The 13,380-nt window shown below is 40.6% G+C and overlaps 1 protein-coding gene across 1 annotated transcript in view; it reads right to left on the bottom strand.

Moving 5' to 3' along the window:
* Positions 1-13,380, bottom strand: part of CEP192 (centrosomal protein 192kDa) — a 156,496-nt gene that overhangs the window by 83,928 nt on the left and 59,188 nt on the right. Inside the window, exons 15-18 of the mRNA XM_011985552.1 lie at positions 7,555-8,380; positions 7,350-7,476; positions 3,813-3,984; positions 230-1,148 (exon numbers count right to left, since the gene is read on the bottom strand). Of these exons, the coding sequence (XP_011840942.1) occupies positions 230-1,148; positions 3,813-3,984; positions 7,350-7,476; positions 7,555-8,380 (2,044 nt within the window). The remainder of the gene's footprint in view (positions 1-229; positions 1,149-3,812; positions 3,985-7,349; positions 7,477-7,554; positions 8,381-13,380) is intronic.

The raw sequence follows: 13,380 nt of genomic DNA, 5'->3' as shown, positions 1-13,380 counted from the left end.
AGACGAGGAGGGCAGAGCCATAGGCAGCCTGTCACCTGCATAAGTGTAGCATTTTTCTAAGCCAACTTCAGGGACGCTTGCACAGAAATATATGGTGTTCTCAGTTTAGGAAGAAGCACAAAACTTACAAGGAATTAATGCTAACCACTAACTCCTTGGAACAAACCAGCTTTGTGGTGTCATTTGAGAAAATAATACCAAGCAACAAAACAGAGAAAGAGCATCTTACCCAATCCTGATGTCATTCCTGAATCCCATGGTTCAATTCCACAGTTGGTACCAACAGACGGCACAGGAAAAGGTTTTGTTGTGCTTAGCAGGTTCTGATTTAAAGTATTAGAATACGGGTTACAGAGGGAAGAGGGGCCCGTCCATCCAGAGCCGATATTTGACCCCAGACAAATCCCCACAGCCAGCGAGCTCTGCACAGGCTCTCCTGCGACGGCTGGGTAGGGGAGGCCTCCTGAGAAGCCACAGACTGTGGCGCTGCCAGCATGACACTGAGGCAAGGTGGTGCTTCCGGCCGAAGGGAGCGTTCCCAAATACCGCTGAGCAAAGGGAGCTGTGCTGAGAGAGGGCTGCGCCAAGAGTGCGTGCACAGCAGCAGGCACGTTCTGCATGTCAGCCACAGAGCCGCGAACTGTGCTGCTGGGAACAGGAGTGCACTGGTTTTCAGAGGTGGTCTGATGAGAAACCTGGCCCCCGAACTCACGGCCAGCAGTTGACTTATCTTTAGGAATTATTCTTTGATCTTCATCTACAGGCTCCTGGCAGGACACAGGACGTGATGTGGCTGACCCCACCTGACAGCTCAGACCTGACTTGCCCAGGAGAGCCAGCCTGATCAGGTCCACTTCTTCAGGGTTTGATGTCAAACCTACCTCATTGGTTTCCAACAGATTTCCACTTTTGGAGGAGGGATCTTTACTCCATTTAAAGTCAGGTTTTACAGATTCAGCCTTGCTACTCAGACAAGTGGTTTCAGTTGCTTTTCTTGTATCAGAGTTTTTCTGGATAATAGATGATAATGTTCCTTTTCCTCTATTCTGAAATGGAACTTTTTCTCTCAATTTTTCCATAGCCCGTTCCTCCAATGCGGCTGGACTGCCTTGAATAATTGTGGTACTTAACTCACTGGTGATATTACTCTGAGTGCAAGAAAATTTGTTTTTAATAATCCACAGATAAACTTAATACAACAAATTGAAACCATGCTGGTAAAAGCTCAAGTAACAAAGAGATGTGCATGAGGCTTCTCTTTGAAAAAAAATTGTTTTACACAAAAATAGTAGTCTTGCAGTTGTGAAATGCAGACTTACATTAGAAAATGTGTGTTTGTTGTTTTGTAAAAGGAATTATACTATGAGGAAAATAGGTATACACTAAGAATATCTGAAAATTTTGCACAGATAAAGGACTAGAGTCTAGTAACTTTTTGAGGATTTAAGGGATTTCTATAAACTTTACAATAAAAATCTAAATAAATTAGTAGCGAAGGAGTGGGGGCCGAGCAAGCTTGAAATGATAACGACTCTGAGGTCAGGCGGCGGCTCAGCAGGCTGGCAGGGCCCCACTCCACTATCTGTCCATGCTACTGCCTGGGCTTGAACACTCAAAGATGTTAACTTTTTTTTTTTTTTGAGACAGAGTCTCCCTCTTGTTGCCCAGGTTGGAGTACAATGCCGCAATCTCAGCTCACTGCAACCTTCGCCTCCCGGGTTCAAGCCATTTTCCTGCCTCAGCCTCCCAAGTAGCTGGGATTACAGGGGCCCGCCACCACACCCAGCTATTTCTTTGTATTTTTAGTAGAGGCAGGGTTTCACCATGTTGGCCAGGTTGGTCTTGAACTCCTGACCTCAGGTGATCTGCCTGCTTCAGCCTCCCAAAGTGCTGGGATTACAGGTATGAGCCGCCACGCCCGGCCAAAGATGTTAACTTTTATGTGTTCTAAGTCCTCTCCCATTTCTAAACTTGTATGGCTCTATGAAGCATGAAGTTAACAGTCCTGGTAAACGTCCACACTCATTTCTTTGTACATAATGCATAATCTGAGGAGTGACATCTGCAGCTCTGCAGGACAGACCAGCTGAAATTTACAACTAGACAAACGTACCCTTCACTGATTGCTCTGGTACTTGGTTTATAAATTTCTCCTGGCCAAAGCTTCAGAAATAAAGACACTAAGAAACAAAGACTATATTATTTGCCAAGTAATAATAACTAATAATATGTATCCCGTGGTGACTTACTAGGTGACAAGCACTGACCTCACATACTATTCCTCCTTACAGATGAAGAAACAGGTTGAGGGAGGTTTAGTAATCTGTCTGAGGAGGCAGCAGAAGATAAGTTATCTGACACCATAACCCAGCTCTCAACCACTATGCTAAGAACACGCAGACTCAGTATCTAACAACGACACGAAAAAGACAGCTTTCAAAGGAAGGGGTGTAACACCCTAACACTGTGCTGTGCATTCAGTAACTCTCCAGCAGCTTGGTGGAGGAAGACTACGCAGCATACCCACAGCAGTCAGTCAGCTCATTAAAAAACTGAACAATTCCACACACAAAAACAGGTAACACTAGCTTCTCCCACATAACTCTCTCTGATCTTCTTCTATTCTATCCCCACTGTTACTGTCTTGGCCCAAGCATCCACTGTCTCTTGCCTAAACCACTACAGTGGTCTCATGTCAAATCTCCGATTTTAATTTTGCTCCTACTGGTCCCTCCTTCCTCATGGCTGTTGGAGTGAGCTTTTAAAACATCAAACCAGCCTGGGCTTGGTGGCTCATGCCTGTAATCCCACCACTTTGGGAGGCCAAGTCAGGAAGACCGCTTGAGGCCAGGAGTTCAAGACCAGCTCTGGCAACACAGCAAGACCCCACCTCTAAAAAAATTTTTTTTAATTAGCCAGGTGTGGTGGTAGGCACCTGTAGTCCCAGCTACTTGAGAGGTCAAGGCAGAAGGAACACCTGAGCCCAGGAGTACAAGACCGGCCTGAGCAACATGGCAAGACACTGTCTCTACAAAAAAAATGAAAAATTAGCCAGGTGTGGCAGTGCACACCTGTAGTCCCAGCTACTTGGGAGGCTGAGGCAGGAGGATCACTTGAGACCAGGAGTCCTAGGCTGTAGTGAGCTGTGATCGTGCCACCATACTCCAGCCTGGGTGACAGAGCGAGATCATCTCTAAAAAATACACAAACAAAATGAAATCAAAACAGATCATGACAGTGACCTGCTTAAAAGCCTTCAAACTCCCATGTTTTAAACCCAGCACCCTTCCCAGTTTGGTCTCCCCTCTTCCAGCCTCATCCACTTGTCCCCACTGACATGATTCCCTGTGGCTGTTCTAAACTTCCCGGAGTGCCTCAGATCAGTTTGCATCTTACAACTCTCCACCTCCCCATGTGTTAACTCTGCTTCCCTGTTGCCTAACTCCTAGCAGTCGGGCAAAGTGTGGCTTCAGTGTATTTATCCCTGCAGAAACCTTTGCTGAAGCAAAGGCAGTGAGACTTCCAACCACCACCTTCTGAGTCCCCACAGTACACGCGCAGCATGACGCACTTCATTACACAGTGTGCCTCACCAGACAGAGCTCTTCCAGGGCAGATCCTAAAATGTTTGTACCTCTGTGCCTACTAGCATGAGTAGGGATTTAATATGTGCACACGAATACAAAAATCATTTTAAAGGTAAAAGAGCAACACAGAAGTTATATAGGCTTGAATTGTTGTCTGAATCAAACATCTGTAACACTTTTAAGAGTTAAAAGCCTTAGTAACAAATAATCCAAGTGGCTGCCCACCTTGCGGTCCTCCAGGGCATCATCTGTGGTTGTGGCAGGACAGGAGCTCTCTGGTTCAGACACATACGTCAGCCTGCTCACCCCAGCAGGCGAGCACGCCAAGGGAGACAACTCCTGCTTACAGGGAGGCTGCTGCTGCTGAGCTGCTGAACCAAAGGACTCTAACGCACACCTGAAAGAGAAGAGGAGCTCACACCTGCAGTTCTCCAGTCCTTCAACTATCTACATAAGCAAAAAACCATTCCTATGAGCCTATAATCTTGCAAATAACTCTACCTCGAATTCAAGGTTTACACTTAATTATCTAAAACTATAAAAAATATTCCCATTGAATGAAGCCTCTGTTAAGCAACTGTAAAATGTATTGTGGCATTTCATTAATAAATACCATATAAAGACACACAGCAACGTTAGCTATTCATTCTATAAAAATTTACTAACTATCTCATACAGAGAAATGAACAGAAGAATTCCAACCCTCAACGAGCAAAGAGGAAAAAAAAAATCACGCAGATAAATGCAAAGAAATGGGAACAGTCACACACCACTGTGGGACTATCAAGTGGTACAACTTTCAGTTGAGCAATTAAGCAGTATATATCAAAGGCCTCTTGACTCAAGATATTCTACATCTAGGAATTTATCCTGAGAAAAAAAATTAATGATAAATATAAAGACTTCACAAAAAGGACATGTCATCACATCACTGTGGACAATAAGTGGGAAATCTTAGATCCGATTCCCCAGGAGGAAGTGAGCTACAGAAGTTAGAGCACAAACATGCAATACAACACTATGCAGCCATTCAAAAGCATGCTGTTCCAGCCTTGGTTCAGAAAGATGTCCCTGCTATACAACGTGAAATGAAAAGATCAGAAAGCGACAAACAGAGAGTCTCACATCTATCTGCAAACACACCAGGGTCACTTCCTCATTATTCTGTTCATTAGCATCTTTCACAGGGCTGCCAGCCGAGACGCAAGGAGCGGGAAACGGACTGCACCTCTTGAGGGAAAGCGGCACAGTCACAGTGCAAAAGAGCACAGGGGATAGGAAATAAGCGTCAAGCCACCTTTGGAAACAGTCTCCACACCTATGCTCTGCTGGTTAGCTTGAATTCAGCCCTTCACTTGACTGGATTCCACCATCTTTCTTCTTTGTACAAAGTTCAGAATACTCAGCTAGGCAATGGACGCACATGGAAAATTCAAATTTGAATTCTGAACTTTTAAAAAATTCCAAATTGGCCAGGTATCACGGCTCATGTCTGTAATCCCAGCACTTTGAGAGGCCGAGGCAGGTGGATCACGAGGTCAGGAGATCGAGACCATCCTATCTAACATGGTTAAACCCCATCTCTACTAAAACTACAAAAAATTAGCCAGGTGTGGGCTGGGCGCAGTGGCTCACGCCTGTAATCCCAGCACTTTGGGAGGCCAAGGCAAGCAGATCACGAGGTCAGGAGATTGAGACTATCCTGGCTAACATGGTGAAACCCATCTCTACTAAAAATACAAAAAAATTAGCTGGGCTTGGTGGCGGGCGCCTGTAATCCCAGCTCCTCGGGAGGCTGAGGCAGGAGAATGGTATGAACCCAGGAGGTGGAGCTTGCAGTGAGCCGAGATCGCGTTACTGCACTCCAGCCTGGGCGAGACTGTGAGACTCTGTCTCAAAAAAATAATAACAATAAATAAATAAATAACTACCCGGGCGTGGTGGCAGGCGCCTGTAGTCCCAGCTACTCAGGAGGCTGAGGCAGGAGAATGGCGTGAACCGGGAGGCAGAGCTGGCAGTGAGCCGAGATTGCACCACTACACTCCAGTCTGGGCACAGAGCAAGACTCTGTCTCATAAAAATAAAAATAAAAGTAAAAAGTCCCAAATCAAGATGGTATTGTCAAAACACCAGTCAGTAAGTTTCTAACCAATGGCAACAAAGTATTACCTACCAAACTGCTTCAGGCCTTCTCTAGCTCCCCCATGACATGCACCTACATGGGTTTCTGTATCCACATGCACACCCGCACAAACGCACGCACACACACACAAACACATACACACAGCATGATATAGCACGGAAAATGTTCTGAGTCACTGGATGATGTGTTGTATTCATTTGACTCCTTTGGTTAACAAGAACAAATGCATTTAGGTGAAATTACCTAAAATAATGAAAAGTGAACTGCAAGAACACATGCAAAATAAAAGGGGAGACATACTGAAAGGGTATACTGTATGATGATAGAGCAAAGTAACAATGAAGAATCAACACAGACATATAGTCTAATACAATTATTAGACTTGAAAAATAAAGAATTTTGGCAAAAACTTGCAAAAACATCAAGTCAATTCAAAGCCAAAAAGAATCAGGCTAGTCTCAGATATCCCTCTAGTCTTCCATAGGGAGAGTAAAGCAATACCGGTAAGAAACATAAGGGAAGAACGTGTAAGCCAAAGATTGTAAACATACTACACCGTATCACAGCCAGATCATCTTCAAATTTGCTTTGGGCTGGATGACTAGTAATACATCTGTTAAAATATGCAGGTCGAGCACAGTTGCTCATGCCTGTAATCCCAGCACTTTGGGAGGCTGAGGCAGGTGGATTACCTGAGGTCAGGAGTTCAAGACCAGCCTGGCCAACATGGTGAAACCCCATCTCTTATTAAAAATATAAAAATTAGCCAGGCAAGGCGGCATGTGCCTGTGGTTCCAGCTACTCGGGAGACCGAGGCAGGAGAACTGCTTGAACCCGGGAGGCAGGGGGTGTAGTGAGCCAAGATTGTACCAATGTACTCCAGCCTGGCCCACAGAGTGAGGCTCCATCTCAAAAAAAAAAAAAAGGCAATCAACTATTAAATAAGAAGTGACTGTGTATATGAAAGTGTTTCAAACTGAGGCATCCATAAGGAGTCACAGAAAGAACTCAGCTTTCCACTGACATTTAGCACCAGCTGGACCATACCATGTCGCTTCAGATGAACATGAAAAACTTTAACGGCACCTTGGGAAACAGCTAATAGGTATCTTTGAAATCCGATATTTTGAAACAAATCAAAACTATATTTAACATATTTGATAATTTTGCTGGTTAGGCAAATTTTTCCATTTATTACACTCTTTCAATAAACACATAAAAGATCTTTTATAAAGCCACAAAAGACATTCATAAAATTAAAATTTTATAAACAAAGTTATTCATTTAGATAGCAATATCATTTAGATAGCAAAAGTTAAGATATAAAGTATTCACCAGAAGCATCAAATGAACCACGACAGATCCATTAGGTAGTCTGTAACATTACTAGTTTTCTTTTAAATTCAGAGAATGACTGTTATAATGAGTAAAAGAAAAAGCAGTATATAAAAATTTGCATAGAAAAATAGCCAGAAAAAAATTCACAGCTTACAAGAGTTACCTTTGAGAGATGAATGCATAGATGAGTAATTTTTCTTCTTTACACATTTTTTCCCCAATTTCCTGTACTGAGCACAAATTTTTATTTTTATTTTTTTAAAAAGAAGGTACACACTCACCCTGATGAACTTGTTCCGGAAATTTCACTGGGAGAAGAATGACTCAGTGGTGATGTGGAAGGTCTGAAGCTCTCCTGCTCATCCTCTGAGCCACGTCCACCATGCTCAGGAGAGAGATTTTTCAAATCTATCAGAAAGGGGTATTTTCCAGTGAGAAAATACACTTTGTAATTTTACGAATGTGACCAACAACTCACACACTTACCACTATTTTTAGGTGAGACTATGCAATGGTTTTTAAAAGTCACATGCTTCTCACTGTTGCTTATTTCACTGACACACTCATTTTGCCTCTGATTTTCTCTACTATCTCGTATTTCTTCACACTCTTTTAACAGACAAAGGGATGTTATTCTGGAGTTCCTCACTGATGAATAACTATCAGATGGAGTGGAAACTGAGGTAGTTTTTTCATTGTTACCAACATCTTGTAATTTGTTGTCAATGGAACGTGTCTTCATGTCAACTACTGCACTGCTATTCTCTCTCACATTTGTAACTGAATTTGAAGAGTTCACGGTTCTAGATGACTCTTGACTCTCACTCTCTCCATTTTCAACATAAACAATAGCTGCTGCGTTTTCTTCTGGTTCCCTCACACTTACACTAGTAGCACTTGAGTCCACTGAACGAATGTCTTGAGTAATTTGTTCTTTGGGCAAAGATAAATCCCAAGTATCAGACATACCAGTCCTTGAAAAGTTTTCCAATGCACTTTCGTATCTACTAACTTCAGTTTTTTTAAGGTACTTCTCCATATCAAACACATTGGATCCACTACTTTTTTCTAAATCATAAGGTAAGAAATGACACACGTGAGAACAGTCCTTCTGTTTCTCATCTTCCTGAAAAGTCTTGTCTCTGGTTTTATTTGAAAGTGCCTTGATCATAGCAGCAAGTTGGGAAGGATCCGTATTAACTGACGCCTCTGCAATGGCTGACGCAATGGTGCTGATCCTAAGCACAGAATCGCCACTGTCTGGTAGCTTGTCTTTGTATCTTTGGGGTGTGTTGCTCATAAAGAAAGTGTCCTAGAAGTGAGAAAATTAAACATCAGATCAATTTACCCCAGTTTCATGAACATTCATTAGTCCCCCATTATCATTGGGAGACGCATTTCAAGACCTCCAAGTGGATACCTGAAACCTCAGATAGTACCAAATCCAACTGCCGTAAATCAGAGCATGTTTCTGTTCCTACCTTCCACCCACAAATGTAATGCCTTTTCCATCTTAACTAAGCACTTATCACTCACTGTGGTTGGAACGTTTGAAGTCTGGAGTGCAAAGCATGAATTTCTCTATCCTTCTTTGTAATTTCACATAAAGAAGATCATTCTTACCATAGGTCTCAGCAACTTCAGCCTTTTTTTTCTTTCCTTATTAAGTCGAGAACCTTCACCTTTTCACTTGAAGGAAGCACCTGATAGCTTCTCTTTGGTGTATCCAAATTGCAGGCAACACTACTCTTGCACTTTGGGGCCATATGAAATAAGAGTGACTTTAATACAAGCACTGCAATATCACTAGAGTTGATCCGATCACCAAACACTACTAAGTGACTAACAGGCAACAAGTGAATACAGGTAGAGAAGCTGGACAAAAGAAAGACTCACATCCTACCAGGATGGAGCAAGTTGGTGGGAAGATTTCATCATGCTACTAAGAATGACATATAATTTAAAACTTACGAACTATTTCTGGACTTTTCCACTGAATATTTCTGCACCACAGTTGACCACAGGTAACCAAAACTGCAGAAGGCAAAACTGTGGAAAAGAGGGGGCTACTGTACTAATTTGATCTTTATAACCACGATGTAGGATTTAATGGCAACAAAAAAATTAAGGGCATACCAGTTAAATATCCTAATGAAAAAGACAGCTGCCATCAACTTTAATTATATAGTACCAGGTTATTTATCAAATTGATTACCTTTGTTTTTAAAAAATCATCAGGAATGAAAGACATGGTAAAATTGAATCAGATAATAATTTAAAACTAAAAACTTAAGATATTGAGATTGAAAAGCCACTGAGTCATTGTGACGACAAGTATAATTCTTGGTAATTTCATTCAACTGTTAGAATTATTGATAAGCAAGACATAAATAGGAACCCTGAGTAAAAAACTGAAATGGGCCCAACAGTTAAGAAACATAAACTATTTAACAACAACAACAAAAATAATTGTTAAGACCTCTGCCTCCAGTAATAGCAGACTAAGTAAAGCAAACCAACCTCCTGCTAGGAACAATTAGAACTGAATAGCATATGCAAAAACTTATCTTTGAAAGGACTAGCAAGCTTAAAAAGCCGTGTAAATTTATGGGGCCAAAATCTAAGAGAAGAAAGCAACCCAGAGAGGTAAGCCCAACACTGGGGATGCTGTTCCCTAAGCGTATCTGCTGCTTCAAGAAAAGGCTAAGCAAAGTTGTTCTTGTGGGAATGCAGGTATAAAAAACTGAGTCTGCCAATCCCCCCACTGGGGGATGAGAAGGTGCATGTGTGTATATGTTTGAGGGAGAGAAAGATACCACAGTAAAACATCCATGCTTTGGGATGAGACGACAAAGAGATGCACTCCAGCTGTAAAGGTAAATCAGCATCTGACTGGTTCTCATAAGGATGAGGCTCAGCTCCAATCGGCTTGATTCCAATAAATGAATGAAAGTGATCTGCAATTGCTAGTGTTCCTTGCTCCCTGTCAGAAGCAGACATAAAACCAGTCTGGAAGATATCATCTCCCTTAGCCTCAAATTATTTCAAAGATTTTTCCTCTAAACTGTAGGGTAAAACAAAAGCTACCCAAGCACATCACAGTAAGATGGATAAAAACCAAAGAGAAAAATAACAAAAGACCAACAGCCAACTTTTAAAATGAAATGACATGAAAAAATACATTCAAAGTGCTAAAAGTTGCTCCTAACAATTCTATAGCAAGCAAACATACACAGCAAGAGTAACAGGGAGATAAAGACATTTCAGAGAGACAACAAACAAAATTCATTATCAGCAGTCTCTTAAAAAAAAAAAAAAAAGTAAGGATATTCTTTAAGAAGAAAACTAATCTCAGATGAAACATCAGAAATATTGGTTATTTATAAACCATCATCATATCTTAGTGGGTTAAGTATAGAAATAAAACATAATACAAGAAAAGCTTTTTAAGTATGGAGTAAATTGAGTATTTTGTGATCCCTGGAATGCCAAGTAAGACATTTAAAAGAAAACAAAGGATTTTTACTAAACATCAGTAAGCCAAGAGACAGGTTATAATTATTTGGGTAATCATTAAAATAATATAAATATATATAATTACCAAATCAACAGAGGAGAAAACTGGAATCATATAAAACTCTTAAACGATCTCAAAGAATGCCAGAAGAAAAAGAACAAAGTCTAGGCGAAACAAATAAAAAGCAAATAAAGTGAGCAGATTCAAACCCCCATGTATTGGAAATTCCATTAAGTGTAAGTAGAAAGACTGTGATATAGTTTGGATGCCCCTCCAAATCTCATGTTGAGATGTAATCCCCAGTGTCGGAGGTGAGGCCAAGTGGGAGGTGTCTGGGTCATGGCGGTGGACCCCTCATGGCTTGGTGTTATCTTGCGGTAATCAATGAGCTATCCTAAGACCTGCTTGTTTAAAGTGTGTGGCACCTTCCCCATCCCTGCTTTGGCCACGTGACGTGCCTGTTCCCGCTTCGCCTTCTGCCATGATTGCAAGCTTTCCGAGGCCTCCTCAGAAGCCAAGCAGATGCCCACACCACACTTCCTATACAGCCCACAGAACGATGGGCCAGTTAAATCTCTTTTCTTTATAAATTACCCAGTCTCAGGTATTTCTTGATAGCAACGCAAGTAACAGCCTAATACAGACTGCCAGACTGGCTGAAAAACAAAATCCAACAGTATGTCCCTATAACATCTGAAATATAAGGACACAGAAAGATTAGAAGTAAAATAATGGCAAAAAATATAACATGCTAACACTAACCAAAGAAAGCTGGTATTGACATTGTTAATCTCAGACTAGATTTAGGAAACAAGCATTACTACACATTGAGGGAGACATGCTCAATAAAGGATTTGATTTGTCAGCAACAACAATTTTTAGGCACCAAAACAATTTTATGAAGAATTTAATGCAACAAATTTTATGCGCAATTTGTATGCACCTAAAAATACAGCTTCAAATGTTTAAAGCAAATGTGGATATACCTCTAATGATTAATGAACAAACCCACAATCATGGTGGGAGATTTTAAAAGAATAGCACAATAATTTTAAGAATGCAGGCAGCTTGAGCATCCCGATTTAAATCAATCTCACCTAAATGAGACAGACATTAAGTCACATAACAGACATTCCCTACAAGCGTACAGAAAATACTTCCAAAAATTGAACAAATGCTGAGCTGTATATCATACTTAAACAAATTTCAAAGGTCTAAAACTAAACATTCTCTGACTACAGTACATTTGGCCTAAAATCAATTATTTCAAAAATTAGAAAATCTACACACATCCGATGCACTTACACCACTGAAAAAGCAGGAAGGCAGAAAAATAAGCACACTAGGCATCCATCTCAAAAAGTTAGAACAACACATTAAATCCATAGAAAGCAGAAGGAAATAAATGCAGACCAGAAAATATGAAATAGAAAGACAAACAAAATTAAGAATAAATAAAATTGACAAATTAACAAAACTGAAAGTATCTGGTGAGACTAAGAAAAAGAGAGGCAAAACAGTCAATTATAGAAATAACAAAAGAGACATAGTTTAACAACCTAAAATATTAATCACAAGAGGATATTATGGTCAGCATGATAGTAAAATAAATTTTCAAGTGTAGAGGAAGCTTATAATCTCTAGAAAACTACAATTTACTAAAACTGACATAAAAAAATTAAAACATCAGAATAGTACTACAACTATTAAAGAAAATTGAATCTGCAATTAAAGGTATTAGATAAAGAATATACCAGACTCGGCTGGGCGTGGTGGCTCACGCCTGTAATCCCAGTACTTTGGGAGGCTGAGGCGGGTGGATCACGAGGTCAGCAGATGGAGACCATCCTGGCTAACACGGTGAAACTCCGTCCTACTAAAAATACAAAAAATTAGCCGGGCGTGGTGGTGGGCGCCCGTAGTCCCAGCTACTCAGGAGGCTGAGGCAGGAGAATGGCATGAACCTGGGAGGTGGAGCTTGCAGTGAGTCGAGATCGCACCACTGCACTCCAGCCTGGGAGACACAGCGAGACTCTATCTCAAAAAATAAAAAAAAAAGATAAAAATACATAAAAAAGAATATACCAGACTCAAGTGATTTCACTAATGTATTCTACCAAAATCTTTTAAAAAGCACCAACCTTACAAAAACTCTTCCTGAAAACAGAAAAAATGAGACCAGTAAAACCTTGATACCAAAACCAGACAAGAACATTATATGAAAAGTCATTCATCTCACTCACAAAAATGCCAAATTCTAAGCAAACTATTAGCACACCCAATCCAATGATATATCAAAAGATAACACATTACAACCCTAGTGAGGTTTATTCCAAGTATAAAAGAATAGTTTAATATTCAAAAACCATTTGATAAAATTCATCACATCAACAAAACAGAGCAAGCTCAAGTTCTTCTTAACAGATCCAGAAAAGCATCTGACACCAAAACAGAACAAAAAACTAGTGAACAAAGATTAGAAGACCACTTTGTTGATCCAGTAATTTAAAACAAAACAAAACAAAAACCTTACAGCATGCATCAAATTTAAAGATGAAATACCAAAAAAGAGTTCCCACTGCATCAGGGACACCCAACATCATGGCATCAACACCGTTCTGAGGTCCATCCAGTCAAGGAAGGCAAGACAAAGAAACAAAGGTATAAAAATTAAAAATGAAGAAATAAAACTTCTATTCTCAGATGAAAAACTATGCATGTAGGAAATCCAAAGAGTTGATAATTAGAGTTAATAAGTAAATGTGCTGGATATAAGGTGAGTATATTTAAAAAAC

The sequence above is a fragment of the Mandrillus leucophaeus genome, unplaced genomic scaffold (genome assembly GCF_000951045.1).
Source record: "Mandrillus leucophaeus isolate KB7577 unplaced genomic scaffold, Mleu.le_1.0 Scaffold286, whole genome shotgun sequence".
In the NCBI taxonomy this organism is placed as follows: domain Eukaryota; kingdom Metazoa; phylum Chordata; class Mammalia; order Primates; family Cercopithecidae; genus Mandrillus; species Mandrillus leucophaeus.
The sequence above is the reverse complement of the archived record's forward strand: the minus strand, read 5'-3'. Positions and strand labels throughout refer to the sequence as shown.